The sequence below is a fragment of the Protopterus annectens genome, chromosome 10.part0 (assembly GCF_019279795.1).
Source record: "Protopterus annectens isolate FY-2018-M chromosome 10.part0, PAN1.0, whole genome shotgun sequence".
NCBI lineage: Eukaryota > Metazoa > Chordata > Ceratodontiformes > Protopteridae > Protopterus > Protopterus annectens.
In genome coordinates this window covers 351,981,599-352,000,324 of record NC_056744.1, presented here as the reverse complement: position 1 = coordinate 352,000,324, position 18,726 = coordinate 351,981,599, and the positions used below count along the sequence as shown (strand labels likewise).

The following is an 18,726-nucleotide window of genomic DNA, read 5'->3' as shown; positions in this document are numbered from 1 at the left end:
GTGCATGTATGTTTTATTTACATAATTTTAGCCTACCCTTTTGGGGGCACCTGACATCTGGGGCAAGAAAAACTGAATAAAATGGTGTCTGCTACATCTTTCATACCCCTGACGAAATGACGTCGGGGAAGAGGTGACTGCAACCGATGCAGGACCCAAGACTTTGGAATTCAGGCAAACTGAGGGCAACCTGCCAGCAGGATAACCCAAATGGTAATGACTGCAACAGTGAATACACTCTAACATGTACATTTATGGTAAGTGTATACAACTGTACTTTACTTCCTATGCTAGGCAAAAATGCCTGGTTGACTACTCTAGATTTAAAAGAAGCATACCTGCACATCCCAATCAGGGAATCTTGCAGAAGATACCTACACTTCAAAGGCTACTTGCATTATCAGTTCCCTGCACTGCTTTTTGGCTTGTCTACTGCGCCCAGGGTATTCACAAAGTGTCTGGCTCCAGTTGTTGCATTTTGCAGGCAGAGAAATATTCAAATATATCCATACCTGCACAATTGTTTAATTCAGGCAGAAAACCAGGCCATACTTCTAAATCATCTGGCGTTTGTAAAAAGAGTCCTAACTTGTCTGGGGTGCACCATAAACGAAAATAAATCACAACTGGTACCCTCTCAACGGATTACATTCCTGGGTGCAAGCTTGAATGGAACTGCCCAGATGTCTTTCCTCACGCTAAAGAAGAAAGTTAATTTGGTAACTTAGTTCAAACAAGTGGCCACAAAAGCCCTGCTATCTGCAAGACAAATACTACAAGCCTTTGAGTTCATGGCCTCCTGCATTCTACTAATTCCATTTGCAAGACAGCATATGAGAAAACTTCAGTGGTACGTAAAAAGCTTAAGGAGCCAACATTGTCACAGCCTGGAAAGAATGATTCCTCTCATTCCCTGTCTGCAACAGGAGTTCCTTTGATGGGTAGAGGGATGTCACCAAAACAAGAGACTGTCATTCACTCCACCCTCTGCCACCCAAACCCTGACTACAGACTCATCAGCCTACGCTTGGGGGCTCATCTGGCAGGGAGATGCATTCAGGGTGAATGGAGCCCAAATCAAATGCATCTACATATCAACCAGAAAGAAATGCTAGCTGTACAGAATGCTCGGACAGCCTTCAAGGACTTCCTTCATCCAGGACAACTACTAATAAAGACTGACAACACCACAGTTATGTGGTACATAAACAAGCAGAGGGGTACTCACTCCTACCCCCTTTGCAGACTAGCCATGGCATTGTGGAACACAGCCTTGACTTACAAAATACATCTTCAAGCTCTATTCCTGCCAGGAAAGCAAAATAGTCTGGCAGACGAACTAAGCAGTAATCTTATGGACCCACACGAATGGAAACTGGATCCACAAATCTTCAGCATGTTGACACGAAAATGGAGGAGCCCAGACATAGTTTTGGGGACAGGCAAAACGATCTATCAGTTGGAACAATTCTGAACAAGAACTCATCACAAAAAAGCTTGGAAAAAACCTATCAATCTATGCCTTTCCCCCTCAGCCTCTGCTCCCCAAGGTCTTACTAAAAGTCAGACAGGAAAAACCAAAAATGATTGATTGCTCTGGACTGGCCTCGCCAACACTGGTACCCGCTTCTAAGGAATATGTCACATCTTCCTCCTTGGTACCTGCCTCAAACACCTCATCTATTGTCTCAGCAGAACTATCAAATTCTGCACACTCTGCTCCAAACTCGTAATCTTGCAGCATGGCTAATCAACTAATTTCACCAATCACATCTCTCAGGAAACCTGTGATTGATGTCATTTTGGAGGCTAGAAGGCCTAGTACTAGAAAATCTTATGCTGATAAATGGAAAAGATTCTGTGCCTGGAACCATGCACAAGGAATAAACACAGCAATGCCCAATATTCCTCAGATTTTGCAATATTTAACTGAGATGCTTCACAAGAGCCTATCTTTTTCTTCTATAAAAATCCATGCCTCTGCCATCTTGGCTCATTACAACACAAAGCCTTATCTCTTTTCTCATGCCCTACTAAAGCAGTACCTCAGAGGGGCCAACAATTTAAGACCTCCCAGAAGAGTACTGACTCCTGCATGGAACCTCAATTTTGTGCTGGAAAAACTCACCCTACCACCTTTTGTACAAGCTGCTACTGCGGACATAAAATTTCTTTCTTGGAATACGGCCTTTCTTTTAGCAGTCACTTCAGCTAGAAAGATTTCAGAACTACAGGCTCTCATGGAAGGGGAACCTTTCATTATCTTTTAACCAGATAGGGTGGCCCTCAGGACGAACCCTTCTTTTATTCCTAAGGTGGTATCCAGTGTGGCTCTTAACCAGACCATTCACCTGCCAACTTTTTTCCCAAATCTGCAGAACAAGGGGGAGCAGCAAATTCTGCATTCATTGGATGTACACAGACAACTAAGATTCTACTTAAACAGGACAAAATCTCTAAGAAAGTCTGAGCAACTACTGGTGGCATTTGCTGCAGGAACAGAGGGGAAGGCTATATAAAAGCAGACCATTTCCAAATGGATAAGCCATTGTATTCGTTTCTGCAAAATGCACCATGGTAAACCTGTGCCCATGGGGATCAGATCCCATTCCACCAGGGCTGCTTCTACTTCTGCAGCCTTTCTCAGAGGGGTTCCTACCAGAGACATTCTAGAAGCTGCTACTTGGAGCTCAGTTCATACATTCACAAAACATTACCATTTACCTCTCTTTTCTAAATCCAGGGCAGGCTTTGCCACTGCAGTCCTGCAGGGCCTTATAGCTGCTCCTAATGCTGTTTAATTCCACCCTCCCATCCATAGCTTTGGGATTCTACCCAAATGTAATGACTGCAACAGTGAAACACGAAGAACAATAGTACAGTTGTGTACACTTACCTAAAATGTAGATGTTAGTGTATTCACTGTTTCAGTCTGGGTTACTCACCCGCCAGCCCCATCTCTTCTCTCTTATTATACCTCTTCTTTCCTTTGCTATGCTCAGAAGCCTTTGTAGTGTATTTGCTTTTAGTTAAACGTCATTTGGGGGGCACCTGACATCTGGGTCAAGAAAAACTGATTAAAATGGCGTCGGCTGCATGTTTTACACCTCTGACTACCTGACATCATGGAAGATGAGACAGCAACCGACGCAGGACCCAAGACTTAGTTCCGGCCGACTGAGGGCAACCTGCCAGCAGATTACCCAAATGTAATGAATGCAACAGTGAATACACTCGAACATCTACATTTATGGTAAGTGTACACAAGTGTACTTTACGACTGCTGAATCCTACCCAAATATGCTCTATAATCACTTACACGAGTGCATGGATCGTGTTATCCCAAACAGAACCAAGATGCTATCCTCCAAAAAGGAAGACAATTTGGTGGTCCCCTGCCTTAAACAAACTCTACAACAGAAGGAAAAAGACAGTAAAATCCCATGAGTGGGAGAGCTCCCTGGTCAGCCTCAGTAAGAAGCTAAGATCCCTTATATGATCCTCCAAAGCTAGCTATGAAAACAAAATCGCCACTGATTCTAAAGGCAACCACAAAGCATTCTATAGCTATGTCAGGAATTTCAATGGCAACAACCAGATCTGCTCTGCATAACGGCACAAAAGATAGAGAACCAACTGATCTTGCCAACATCCTGGCAGATGAGTGCTAACTTTACCCCCCTCTCACCCCCTAAAGGGGCCCATATCTATACAGGAAGAATGCAGAGTCCCTGTAATCACATCTATGCAGGTAAAAGCTGCACTTTCTAAAACCAAAAATACAACATCCATGGGACTGGACAACATCCCAGGCTGCGTTTTACACTAACTTTAGAACGAATTGGCTCCCCACCTAAGCACCATATTCAGTCAGTCTCACATCAGGCTTTGTGCCCATTGAATGGCGCACAGCAACACTTATCCCACTCTACAAAGGGGGAGCCACCATTGATCCTGGGAACTATCGCCCTATTAGCCTGACAAGCCTGGACTGCAAAGCCATGGAATATATCATCATGGAACTCTGAAAAGGGAGATCATGCCTTCTGAACCTGATCGACTTCTTTGAGGCAGTCACCAAACCCGTAGACGAGGGTAAGGTGGTTCACATAGCCTATCTTGACCTCTCCAAGTCTTTTGACACCATCCCCATTCTGGAATTATAACTAAACTCACTAAACTAGGTATAAATCCCCATGTCACAAGATGGGTTGCCAACTGGCTCACTGACAGAACCCACTCTGTGAAAGTTGCAGACTCCAAATCTGACTTCAAACCAGTGCCAAATGGAGTATCATAGGGTTCTGTCCTGAGACCTCTTCTGTTAGCCTGTATTTCAGAGAAGTAGATACCAAACACAGAAGGCCTCTGGCTAACTAAGTTTGCAGATGACTGCAAACTAGGAGCCATAGTAGAGTTTCCAAATGATGTGGATATCCTACAGAAGGGCCTCACTGAGACAAATGCCTTTGTCAGAGGCATGGCCTGAAGCTCAATGCCAAAAACTGCATCGTCATCCTCTTTGGTAAAAATTGTGTACCCATGAACTACCACATAAACGACAGTCTACTTGATGCCGAATGTGTGATGAGACCTTTGGACTCAGGTGGACAGTAGTATCTCCTTTGATAATCATATCGCCAAGGAAGTCAGGAAATCCTATGTGGCACACCTCATCAGAAAAGGGTTCTCTGCATTCTTCCCCTCTGCTCGGCACTCTGACCCTTTATAAAGTACCTCACAAGACATCTGCAGCAGCTGGAAAGGCCACAGAAGTACCTCACAAAGAGGATTACTCGCCTCAAACAGATGCCCTACACTGACAGTCTCAAACAACTCCAGCTTTACTCTGTAGTATATCGCCTATTCCATGGAGATCTCTGCCTAACATATAAAGCTATGTTAAACCCAGAGTTGTTGGACATGCTACACCTTAAGAAATCGCAGTCACTCCGAGCTACATGCTCTAGGGACTGAAACCTTGTCACCACAATAAACAGGACATGCTGGAGGGATGCATTTCTGTCCCAGAGACTTCCTGTACTCTGGAACAAGCTATCCATCTATGTCAAGCAAAGTTCCTCATTAGCACTCTTCAAGAAAAATCTTGAGTGGATGGGAAATAGGAAATACACCCCGGGGGTCACTTTTGTGGTTCTGCTTGACAGGGGCACAGGAAATTAACTTTCTTGGGTGGCGTAAGCCAGGGAACCTTGTAGGCTAGGCTTACTTAGGCCCTTGGGCTGATAGCCTAGAACGTACACCTATGAATATTTTTAATTGTGCACATTTTTACATTGTACTATTTGGATTTTTCAGCTTTCTTTGATATAGTGATCTAAACTTAGCGGGCTGTTGATGGATTTTTCACCAGAAGTGTAGCTGGCTCAACCGGTACCCTGTGCCGGTATTTCAAACCATTGCATCCTTCTCCCTACTTCAAGTGAAGAGTCAAAAAAATACTTCACTGCATTTAGCTTGATCGCTGCATGGTTGCAATCTGCTTTAGATAACACAGCCCCGTCTTCCTTCATTGAAGAGTAAAAAAGAGAAGCTTTACTTAGCCTATCAATACATAGGATTGTAGCCATCTGCTTATTGCACCTACAGTGCAAAAAAAGCTGTTCCATCTACTGGCATTACCCCCCTCCCCCTTCAGCCATTCAGGTCCAATTTCTGTGCCCTGCCCCAACTCTCATCTTGCACACTTTTTTTTTTTTAAAGTAGCAACCCCCCCCCCCCCCCAAGCTTTGGATTAGTGCTTAATGGAAAATCTGATGCCGTGTGCTTTTGCTGCATTTACATGCTCAATTGTTTTTTGCCACATATACATGTCCTAGAATAGCTTAACTTGCACAGTTTTGTAGACTTATTTGTACATGAGCACATTGTTAAACAGGCTGTTTTTTAAAATTTGTTCTCATGGGATTTTGCATGTAAATTAACATTGTGATTATAGATTTCAAGGCTGTTAATTGCACTTTACCAATTGTATATTCACACTTATTGTATATTGTAAAATTTAGATTTCGCTCTCTACAACTTGCAGTAGCGGATTCATTCCCTTGTCAGTAGCAAGGAGCATAAAAGCGTGCTGGGTTTGCATGTCTGGAGTGTTTTCAGTAACTGCCTACCTAGAGGAAACCTCTTGCTCTGTAGAGTCATTGATCCAGTGGTAAAGTCCTCTGAAAAGGTGAAATGCCATTTTCCAAAATCACTAATTCGAAGGAACTCAGGATGTTCTTCATCTCACATTGCTGCAGTCCTTACACTTGGGTAGTCCGCTGTCCTCGGTCGGCCCGAATATCAAAGTATTAGGCTGACGTCGGTCAAGGCGCTTAAGACTGACATCAGGACGTCAGGGTACAAATGCGCATGACCGACGTCATATCCTCAGTCTTTTTTGCCGCATGGTCCGATGCAGAAGCAGCGTTGCAAGTGCCGTTCGGCGTTCTGAAATTTTTCGAATTCGGAGTTTCAGACCGAGTCAAAGTTGGCTAAGTACCCCGTTGGGGAATATTTTAGTTTTTCTTGCCTCAGTGGTTTACCGGATGTCAGAAGAAGTGAATAACTGTATTTCTTGTGGGAAACAGATACCGCATAGAGATTATCATACTTTGTGTATTCCTTGTTTGGGGCCTGAGCACGACGTTGTTGGGTGTCGCTTTTGTGCTAGGTTCAATAAGCGCACTATTGCCAAGGTTAGATTGTGCCAGGTTGGTCTTGGGAAGCGGTGCAATTATAATATGCCGCCGGATGCTCCGCCCGCTTCTTCAAGAAGCGCAAAGACAAAGCAGCTAAACCCAGGCAAGAAGAGTCGTCCGCACGGACGCCGGTTCTTTAGAGGCGCCGGTGGAACCGGTGGTTCCGCCGAGGCTTCTCTGGAGTCCCAGGGGAGACTTTGATATTGCAGGATGTGGCCTCTCAGGAGGCAGGTCAGGCTGAAGGGGCTTCTCAGGTTACTGTACTCCCTCCCTTCCTAGGGTGGTTAGGCCCTCTCCTTCTGTTTCCAAGGCTTCTCCCAGAGGCAGGCCAGGTTTAGCTTCTGTTGGTGTCACTCCTAGTTCATCAGGATCTGTGCCCAAGAAGCACATGCTTAAAATGGCAGAAGATTTAATTACCTTGATTAGAGGTTCTTTGCCCCCTCCTGATAAGAGGCCTAGGGTGGAACCAGAGTTGGGGAGTTTTGAGCAGGCTTCGGATGTTTCAGAGTCTTCGGCTGAAGACTTGCAGGAGTATTCTCCTTATTCTGATTCTGATGTGGATGATTCTACTCCTTCTGCTTCTCCTCCAGAGGATTTTTCTTTTTCAGAGACTCTTCATTCCATGAGGGAACATTTTAAGTGGGAAGGTCAGGACTTCTCTGATTCCAGGAAAAGGCTTAGGGAATTTTTGTTTTACCCCAGCATAGGCCTTTGGCTATACCACCTGTTCTGGATGTTGTGGAAGATGTGTTTGCAGAGGCTTCACTTAATCCTGATTCTTTGCCTCCTGCTCCTGTTAAACCGGACAGGTATTACAGGGTGCCTGAAGCTCATAAATATCTTTATAAGAGTCCTAGGGCGGACCCAGAAACTGTTAGTCAGGGACCTAAGGGCGTCAAGGCCTCTGTTGTAAAAAATCCGGTTCCTCCAGATAAAGAGGCCAGAGCTTTGGATAGATGGGGAAAGAAAGTCTATGCTTCTTCCACCTTAGCTATGAGGGCTTTGAATTGCCAGTTTCACATGTTGAAATATCAGAACTATCTTCTTTCTCAATTGAAGTCTAAGGTAGATGCTCTGGCAGAAGGCATTGAGTGTAAAGAATTACAAGATTTGGTACATGTTTCTGAACAGGTGGGTAAGCATTCTTTACAATGTGGTTTTGATGCTGTACAGGCCGCGTCTAGGGTGGCTGCCACTGGGTCAGTTCTTCGCAGGCACGCCTGGCTGAGGGATCAGAATTTATCTGACCATGTTAAGACAAGGATTTTAGATGCTCCTTTACAGTCTGATGTGTTGTTTGGGTCACCTGTGGAGGCAGTCTTAAAGAAAATGGAAGACAAGGCTAAGTCTATGCAGGCTGTTAAAGATTTTTTACAAGTTCAGCCTCCGAAGTTTAGCAGGAATTGGCCTGCTAAGGGGTGGACGTATCCTTCTTATGATTCACAGTCTAGGGGAAGATCTAGACGTGGTAGAGGCAGAGCTCAGGGCTCTTTCAGACCTAGAACAGGGAGTTCACCTGCACAGTCTTCGGGTGAGGGCAGGGGCCAGTCCTTTCGTAAACAGGCCCAATGACCTACCTTTTCAGCTGCCAGAGCCTTCTTGTCTGGCAGCGCCTGTGGGAGGAAGGTTGGCACTCTTCAAAGAAAATTGGAGTTTAATTACCCAGGACAGATGGGTATTGGATATTATACACCAGGGTTACAAGTTTTATTTCCATACCTTGCCTCCTTTCAAAGGCATGCCAGACGTTCCTCCTCAGCAAAGAATAGAGGCTCACAAACAAATTTCTCTGCTGCTTCAAATAGGGGCCGTACAGCCGGTCCCTCTGCCAGAAGTGGGCCTAGGATTTTATTCTCGCCTGTTCCTAGTACCAAAGAAGGGGAACACGTGGAGACCAATTTTGGATTTATCTATCCTCAACACTTATCTGGACATTCCCAAGTTCAAAATGTTGACGTTACAACAGCTTTTACCTCTGCTGGGCAAAGATCACTGGATGGTGACTCTGGATCTCAAGGAGGCTTACCTTCATGTTCCTATCAGGCTAAGTTGCAGGAAGTATCTGCGTTTTCGAGCTGGGACTTCTCATTATCAGTTCTCTGCATTGCCCTTTGGCTTATCTACTGCCCCTAGAGTGTTCACGAAGGTTCTGGCTCCAGTGATAGCTTTCTTCAGGCTAAAAGGAATACAGATCTATCCTTATTTGGACGATTGCCTGATTCTGGCCCAAGGAAGGGACGAACTTCTTCATCATTTGCAATATGTGATAGCAGTGCTAAGATGCCTGGGGTATTCTGTGAACGAAATAAAGTCCAGTCTAGTACCCTCTCAGGACATGTGCTTTCTGGGTGTGAGACTGAATACAGCATCCCAGATGGCCTTTTGACCCCGGACAAACAAAAGAATCTTTCCCTTTACTTCCATCAATTGTCTCATCAGTCCAGGCTGACTGCAAGGACAGTCCTTCAAGCCTTGGGGTTCATGGCATGTTGTATTCTGGTGCTTCCCAATGCCAAACTGCATATGAGGAAGCTACAATGGTATCTCAAAAATGTATGGACACAGCACTGCCAAGATTTGGACACTGTCATTCAGATAATACCTTGCATTCAAAAGGAATTTTTGTGGTGGGCTCAGGAATGTCACCTAAACAAGGGACTCTCTGTGACCCGGCCAGAGGCGAGTCAGATTCTAACGACAGATGCCTCAGACAAAGCTTGGGGAGCTCATCTAAATGGAAAGTGGATACAAGACACGTGGCCTGCCAGACTACAACATCTACATATCAACTTGAAGGAGATGTTAGCAGTCCAATTTGCATTAATAGCTTTCAAGGATTTACTTCTTCCAGGGCAGGTGTTGGTTCTAACAGACAACACAACTGTCATGTGGTACATCAACAAGCAAGGGGAACACATTCTTATCCTCTATGCAGACAAGCAATGATTTTGTGGGAGACTGCTCTCAGTTTACAGCTAAATCTTCAGGCAAGGTTTCTGCCGAGCACAGAACTCCTTAGCAGATGTGTTGAGCAGACGAATTATGGATCCCCACGAGTGGAAATTGGATCCTCATGTGTTTCAGAAATTGACAGTGTCATGGGGAACTCCAGACATAGATCTGTTCGCTTCTCCACTAAACTACCAGCTGCCAAAGTTTTGCACAAAAAGGTTTCATCCCACAGCTTGGAAAGTGGATGCTTTTTCTTTCAATTGGAGCAATCTTCATGTGTATGCCTTTCCACCTCTGCCTCTCCTCCCAAAGGTACTCCTAAAGGTCAGACAGGACAAGCCAAAGATGATTTTAATAGCTCCAGATTGGCCTCGACAGCACTGGTACCCATTACTGAGAAGTCTGGTACGGGAGCCTCCATGGCCTTTGCCTTCGATTCCACACCTGCTGTCTCAGGAGAACAGTCATTTACTCAATGTCAAACTTCACTGTCTTCACCTAACAGCCTGGCATATTCTGTTTTAAACCCTGGAGGGTCTCAGCTTTCACAGCAAGTTTTGAATGTTATTTTGGAGGCCAGAAGGCCTAGTACAAGGAAAGTGTACGCAGATAAATGGAAGAGATTTTTATTGTGGAGTGCAGCAAAGGAATTTGATGTTTCTAAGCCTAATTTAAGTGTGGCTCTTCAATATCTTGCTGAGTTACTGGACAAAGGTTTGTCCTTCTCTTCTATTAAGGTTCATGCTGCAGCAATTTCTGCTCACTATGACTGTGACCCACCATTGTTTTCTCATCCTTTGTTTAAGCAATTCCTTAGAGGGGCAAAGAATATAAGACCCCACGTAGAGCTCCTACTCCTGCTTGGGATCTCAATTTTGTGTTGGAGAAACTCACTCTACAACCTTTTGAGCCTGCAGCTACTGCCGAGTTGAAATATTTATCATGGAAGACTGCTTTTTTGTTGGCCATTACCTCTGCGAGAACGGTTTCTGAATTACAGGCCCTTATGGCGGTTGAGCCTTTCTTAATTTTCCATAAGGATAGGGTATCTTTACGTACTAATCCTTCCTTTATGCCTAAAGTGGTTTCTAGTGTGGCTTTAAACCAAACTATTCATTTGCCTACTTTTTATGCAAACCCCGAAAATAAAGGGGAAAAGATTTTGCACACCTTGGATATACACAGGCAGTTGCGATATTATTTAAGCAGAACTAAAGGGTTCAGGCAGTCTCAGCAGTTATTTGTTTCATTTGCTTTGGGTTCTCAGGGCAAGCCTGTGTCAAAACAAACTATTTCTAAGTGGATTGGGTTTTGTATTGCTTTCTGTTATTCCCATCATGGTAAGGAGATTCCAGCTGGGATTAGGCCTCATTCCACTAGGGCTACTGCCACTTCTACAGCTTTTTTAAGGGGGTGGCAACTAAAGATATTTTGGAGGCAGCTACTTGGAGTTCAGTGCATACTTTCTCTAAGCATTACCACCTTCCACTTTACTCTAAATCTAGGGCTGGTTTTGCCACTGCAATTTTACAGGGCATTTTGGCAGCTCCTACTGCTTTATAGTTTTGCCATCCTCCCTTACCTCTGCTTTGGGATTCTACCCAAGTGTAAGGACTGCAGCAATGTGAGATGAAGAACATAGTACAGTTTTGTACCTACCATAAATGTAGATGTTCGAAGATCCACATTGCTGCAGTCCAATTTACCCTCCCTCCTTCCCCTCTGTAGTTAGAGGCGGTTGTGTGGTTTGTGTTGTGAATATTGTAGATATTGTATATATTGTACTTATGATTAGTGCAAGGGTGGTTGGTTGTTTTTTGCTGTCTTTTGGTTTTGACCTTTCTGTTTAGGGTCTTCTGACATCTGGGGCAAGAAAAGACTGAGGATATGACGTCGGTCATGCGCATTTGTACCCTGACGTCCTGATGTCAGTCTTAAGCGCCTTGACTGACGTCAGCCTAATACTTTGATATTCGGGCCGACCGAGGACAGCGGACTACCCAAGTGTAAGGACTGCAGCAATGTGGATCTTCGAACATCTACATTTATGGTAGGTACAAAACTGTACTTTACTGGAAGCACTGCTGATTATGTAGAATTTCGAATGCTGTTCTGCCCATCTGAAAAACGAAATTTACCACCTGCTACAGTCCAGGCTAACCAGCAGATTTAGCCTTCCACCTAAACATATCAATCATAATTTTTCATTTACCTAGCTGTGAAAGCTATCAGACTCCCAATCTGTTGAAATTACCCAACCATCGAAAAGCTTAAACCATTTAAACTGCTGTAACCTGCTCCTGCTATGCTCTGATATTAAGAAGCCTGTATTTGCATTTCCTACGGTATTGCAAGGATGTCTGCTTTATTTCAGTTTGTGTGTTACTTTTCATTTTTCCTTTTTCCTTAGTTTTCATACTTGACTGCTTTGTGACCCAGAAAAAGATCTTTGGAGCAGTGTTTGTCCAGCTAATAAATTATGTAGACCAATTGTGCCTTTTGCCTTTGCTCCGTGTCATACTTTGCATCATATTCAGAAAATCAGGACGAAATGTTAGTTTGCCTTTCTGTTTTACTGTTTGTTGGTCATACTAGGTTACCGACCATATTCATGGCTGCTATTTAGTGGTAGCCAACTATTTTTCTGGCTTCACATTTGCCATTTTCTGTGGTCCAATTACTGTCTGCATGTCCCCTCCCAAAGGCCTTTTGGGGCAAATGATTTCCAGCATTGAGTCTGAGAAGCGCCGTATCCTTGTCTGTTCACATTCCCCTCAAGTCCTTACTTAGCATGGCAGAATTTCCCACTGATTTCTGTTATGCCTTTAAGTTGTGGAGCTTGCAGAAGTTGGATGCACACTACTCGAGCTTGCAGACGTTGGATGCACACTACTCGAGCTTGCAGAAGTTTGGATGCACACTACTCGCTGCAGAAGTTGGATGCACACTACTCGAGGCTGCAGAAGTTGGATGCACACTACTCGTGGCTGCAGAAGTTGGATGCACACTACTCGTGGCTGCAGAAGTTGGATGCACACTACTCGAGGCTGCAGAAGTTGGATGCACACTACTCGAGGCTGCAGAAGTTGGATGCACACTACTCGAGGCTGCAGAAGTTGGATGCACACTACCGAGGCTGCAGAAGTTGGATGCACACTACTCGAGGCTGCAGAAGTTGGATGCACACTACTCGAGGCTGCAGAAGTTGGATGCACACTACTCGAGGCTGCAGAAGTTGGATGCACACTACTCGAGGCTGCAGAAGTTGGATGCACACTACCCGAGGCTGCAGAAGTTGGATGCACACTACCGAGGCTGCAGAAGTTGGATGCACACTACCGAGGCTGCAGAAGTTGGATGCACACTACCGAGGCTGCAGAAGTTGGATGCACACTACCGAGGCTGCAGAAGTTGGATGCACACTACCGAGGCTGCAGAAGTTGGATGCACACTACCGAGGCTGCAGAAGTTGGATGCACACTACCGAGGCTGCAGAAGTTGGATGCACACTACCGAGGCTGCAGAAGTTGGATGCACACTACCGAGGCTGCAGAAGTTGGATGCACACTACCGAGGCTGCAGAAGTTGGATGCACACTACCGAGGCTGCAGAAGTTGGATGCACACTACCGAGGCTGCAGAAGTTGGATGCACACTACCGAGGCTGCAGAAGTTGGATGCACACTACTCGAGGCTGCAGAAGTTGGATGCACACTACTCGAGGCTGCAGAAGTTGGATGCACACTACTCGAGGCTGCAGAAGTTGGATGCACACTACTCGATAGCTTCCTGACTTTTAGTGGATTTGAGTATTTTGTTCTGTCATTTTAGAATGAGTGGTTCAGTCTTGGAGACTGAAGTCAGAAGGAAAGTGAGCACATACATCCCTCCCATTAGTTTGCAGTTGTACTTTGATTTGTTTTGCAACAGTTAGGGAAGTAAAATCCTGATGTTTACCTTGGCGCATGCCAACAATGGGGAGGGGGAGTTAAGGAATTTGTTTTGTAGTAAGCTGAACTTCATTTTTTGAAACTGGAATTAACATTTTTCTTTTTTCTCTCCTTTAGATGATTGGTCCTTGTACTAGAGTAACGCAGCCTACCATGCAGGGACCAAACAGGTTTCCACAGCCTTCAGCAGAGACTGGCAAGTAAGTGTTTGTAATTACTGTTCCTAATGTATATTAGATGTTTCCTGTCTGATGCAATTCAGTTACTTTTCAGTTAACTGATGTAAACCCTCTGATGTCCTTCTATTCCAGTGTTGCAGTATTCTAATAGTGGGTTTACCCTTCTTCCAATCAGGTTGACCAGCCAGGTTTCCAAAGATTTTCAGTCCCTCTTGGTGTGTAGAATGTGGAGGCAGGAACGTGGGCCATAAAGGTGACATCTGCATGCACCAGCCCTCAGAACTTTTCAGCCACCAGCAGTGTGCCACGTGATGTTCGTGTTTCACTGTTGCAGTCATTACATTGGGGTTATCTGCTTGCAGTAGCCCTCAGTCAGTCTGATTATCAAAGTCTTGGGTCCTGCGTCGGTTGCTGTATCATCTTCCATGACGTCAGGTAGTCAGGGGTATAAAGCATGCAGCCTACGCCATTACATCAGTCTTTCCTGCCGTGCGGTGCTTGAAGTAGATGCATTTTGCAAGTGCCGATTGGCTGATTTTCATTCGTACTGCATTCCTTGCGTAGGCCCAGACCATGACGTACCTCGCTGTCTGCTTTATTTAAGCAACAAACTATTCGTTGGCGGTATATTTACGCTTCTAAATATTTTGGTACTCTGTTCATTTTTTCCAAATATGGCTTCGATAAGCCACCTGACTACTGTCATTCCAAAAAAACGCAAAGATAGACAGAGACAGGCCGCCTAGGCCAAAAGCTGCCGATGACGCTTCTCCTAAGCTAGTCGCCAGTTCGCCGGTACTCAGTGAGGTGCTTTTGCAGCCCCTGATACCCACTACTTCAGATTCGCAGGCCTCTACTGAGACCCATTCAGAGTCCGGTATGCCGCGAGATGCTTCAGCTGTGGAACCTGCGGATGTCTCTAACTTGGATGGGTCCGGAGCACCAGCTTCTGAGGGTGTATTCAAGCCTACTGACTTGCATATTAAACAGACGCCATCTTCTTCAAAGCCTAAAACTCGATCCATGCCTAGAAAACCAATGCCCAGACCACATGGTCCGGTCTCTATGTTTAAAAAACAAATAAGAATGGCTGAAGACCTTATTTTTTATTTTATTTATTTTTATTTTACATTTGTTGACCGGGATAGTCCGACTGGATGCATGTCCATTTTCAGCGGAGGCCCGGGGAGAAGAGCTCCAAGGGTAAGCAGATACAGCATTACATACCAGCATTACATATTACAGACTATTTACAGAGATTACATAAGTAAGGAAGTTAAACAAGTTCCACAGGTTACAGTTAATCCTGAGCACAAGTCAGAATTAAATTAAATTACACAGTAAACTGGTTAACAGATTTTTACACATTCTAGAGAGAGTTAGCCAGGCTTGATACATTGACATAGCCAGTTAAGTGACAAATGTTGTTTGAGTCTAGTTTTAAATTGACCTAAGGTGGAAAGTAAGGTAATATCAGCTGGAAAAGAGTTCCAGGATCTACTTACAGAGTTTGCAAAGAGAGAATCACCGACTGTGTTATTAATTTTGCTAGTCTGAATTAGTAGTTTGTTAGAGGATCGAAGCGGTCTAGGATTGTTATAGGGGGTGATAATATTTTTAAGTGCAGGAGTATTGTCTGGATTATAGAGGATTTTATAGGCCATAATCAGTTGGTTATACTGGATTAGGCTAGGTAGTTCAAGCCAACCAAGCTGATTTAGATTGATGCAATCCTAAAAGGCAGCCCAGTGGCAAACCTGGCAATGTGGTTGTAGCAAATTGAGAGTTTGTTAAGGACAGTCTTGTTCAAATTCGAGAGTAGAGGGGATGCATACAGAAGGGTTGAAAGAAGGTGAGAGCGAGCTATGGCAATTTTAGCTGGAGGGGTTAGGAAGGCTTTTATTCTGTAAAGTGGCCCTAGTTTTTTATTGATGGTTTTGATAGTTTGGTTAACATGTAGGTCAAATTTGAGATTATTGTCTATGATGACACCTAATAGTTTTGTTGATGGGGCAGGGGAGATTATTGTGCCATCATTTGATTTTATGGTAAAGGTGAAAGCGGTAGACCTACGTGTTGGTGAAAATAACAGCATTTTAGTTTTTTTGGGATTTAGGATCAGACTATGTTCAGAAAGCCAGTTTTCTATTGTATTAAATGTGGTCTGGGTAGCTGACCATAACTCTACTGGAGATGTGGCTGAGCAAATCAGAGTAGAGTCATCAACATATTGGATACAGCTGACTTGGGATGACAGTATAAAGGTCGTTAATGAAGATGAACAGCAAGGGCCCTAGTATAGAGCCTTGTGGTACTCCAAGGGTGTTGGGTAGAAGGTTAGAGAGTTTGTTCTGCCAGAGGGCAGCCTGCTGTCGACCATTCAGGTAGGATTGAAACCATTGAAGGGCTCCAGTATCTAGACAGAATGTTTGCAGGGTGTGGATTAAAAGTTGGTGATCAACCATATCGAATGCTTTGGAAAGATCCAAAAAGAGGGCTGAGGATATATAATTATTGTTGCGATTATGGTTTATGGCGTTGGTAAAAGGCTAGGAGGGATGAAGTAGTGCTGTGATGAGGACGGAAGCCATGCTGAGTGTCTGCCATAAGGCGATTCTGGATTAGGTGGTGCATGAGTCGTCTATGAATACATTTTTCCATAATCTTTGCAAGTGGAGAGAGTATAGCTATTGGCCTATAATTGGAGAATTCAGTAGAGCTGCCTCCTTTGTGAAGTGGGATTACATAGGATATTTTCCAGGTGGTGGGAATTTTTAGCTTCTGCTATGGTTCGATTGATTAGTATTGAGACAGGGTAAGCAATAGCATCAGCTGATTTTTGTAGGTACTCTGCAGGGAGTTGATCAGCAGAAAGTGTAGTGGGTTTTAATTTTTTGATCAAGGTACGGATAAGTGAAGTGGTGACTGGTTGGAAGCTGAATGCGAGTAGGTTTCTAGGGGTGCTACTTTCAGGACCAAGGGAGCTAGGAGGTAGTTGGCTAGCTAGGGCTTGAATTGTCTCCGTAAAGAATTGGTTAAAACTATCAAACCTCTTCAGGGGTTTTATCAGTAGTAGCAGCAGGGATTGGGGTTGAAGTTTGTCCAGGATGTAGTAGATTATTTAAACCTGCCCAAAACTTCTGGGGGTTATTTTGATTTACTGTCTGTAAATTACAGTAGTATTGTTTTTTTGTATTGTAAAATTGATTTTTTTGGTTTCGTTCCTGGATTGCCTGTATTTAATGTGATCTTGAGGGTCTTTAGAAGAACGCCATAAAGCCCATACTTTGTTTCTAAGGGTAATTTTGAGTTTAGACTCTATAGAAAGCCATGGCACAGTTTTTGCCTTGGTTCTCTTTGAATGAACAGGTGCATGCAAATCAAGGATCTCAAGGAATTTGTTGTTAAAGTATGCTACTGCTTCCTCTAAGGGGAGGTGTTTTAGAATAGACCAATTACATGAGTTTAGTTCTTGTTGGAATTTGGCAGGGTCAAAGTTTTTATTGTTTCTAACCTTTCTAAGTAAGGGTTGTTGGGAATTAATGGTTTTGTGCTTAATTACATATGTGAGAAGGTGATCGCTTAGGCCATTAAAGAGGGTACCAGAGGTGTACAGTTGGGGGTGACTATTTGAGTACCCAGTCAAGTATACTTTCTTTTTGGTTGGGTTTACCTATCCTGGTAGGGGTGGATATGATTTGTGTAAATGCATGCAGGTTAATATGGGTGGTTGGGGATTCTGAGGAACAGGTGCCCCAGTCTATGTTAGTCTCCAAGTAGTAGTGTTTCTTGGGGGTAGTGACATGATAGCCAGTGCAGGATACCTTCAAATGTAGATATATTGTTACCTGGGGGAATGTACATACAGATGATATTAATGCATTTATTTTTATTAAGTTGCAATTTGGTGGCAAGAATCTGAGTTATTAATCTGAGGTGGTTGTATTACATCTATGGTGACATTCAACTCAGATTTATAGAGTACAGCTACCCCACCCCCTTCCTCGAAGCATGATCCAGCCTGTGTATGTTGTACCCAGGTGGTAACACTTCATTGTCTTTAGTGTTAGGTTTTAACCAGATTTCAGATAGAGAATCTCAGGGGAGTGGACATCCAGAAGTGCATGCAGTTCATGTACCTTGTTATTAATGCTTCTAATATTGAGATGACAGACTAGGAGAGAAGAGAGTTAATTGGCCTATTAATTGTAGGTTTGTAGCTTATATTGCAAGTATGGGGGTATGTGTATCTGAAGTGAGTGGGCCAGGGTTGGGGTGAATATCACCACCAAGTATTAGTTTGAGTCTATACTTGGTGATGAACTTCAGGAATTTGTTTAATATTAGTTTGTGGTAGTGTTTGGATCTAGAGCTAATGTTGCCTGGGGTTGAGATGTTGATAGACTGAACAAGATGTTGGATAGGATCTGGTACTGTAAGTATGGTTGAAGGTGGAAGGATTTACAGCTGGGGTGATAGTATGGCCTTTTGGGACCTGAAATCCCGTGAGGAACTGGTTTTCATACAAGGTAAGGAGGTATGGTGTGAACAAGAGGGGTAGTAAAGAGGAGTATATTATTTTCTGTGATTCATCTAGTAAGTTAAGGAACTGTTTTACCTGGTGATGCAACACCAGAAGATAGAGTGATGAGGTAGAGGTACTGGAAGGGGGGGGGGTGGGAGAATGCCAGATGAAAGCTAATAGGTGCTATTAAAATGTAGGTAGTAGAATAGGGGTGGGTGGAATTATCCCAGATGAAAGCAGATAGGATCTAGAAAGTGGGGGAGTGGCTATAGTACTATAAATTTAGAGGTACTGGGGGTGGGAGGGAATTGGGGGCAGGGAGGGAAGCGAAGAGAGCCCGAGAGTAGCTGGGCTATTGCAGTTTACAAGGTTTCCTAAGGTGTCCTAAAGCTGTAAGGTAAGTATTACAGCTCTTAA

The 18,726-nt window shown here is 44.0% G+C and overlaps 1 protein-coding gene across 1 annotated transcript in view; it reads left to right on the top strand.

The window, feature by feature from the left end:
• Window positions 1–18,726, top strand: part of PRRC2C (proline rich coiled-coil 2C) — a 2,776,386-nt gene that overhangs the window by 601,392 nt on the left and 2,156,268 nt on the right. Inside the window, exon 7 of the mRNA XM_044086759.1 lies at window positions 13,723–13,805. Coding sequence (XP_043942694.1) covers window positions 13,723–13,805 — 83 coding nt within the window. The remainder of the gene's footprint in view (window positions 1–13,722; window positions 13,806–18,726) is intronic.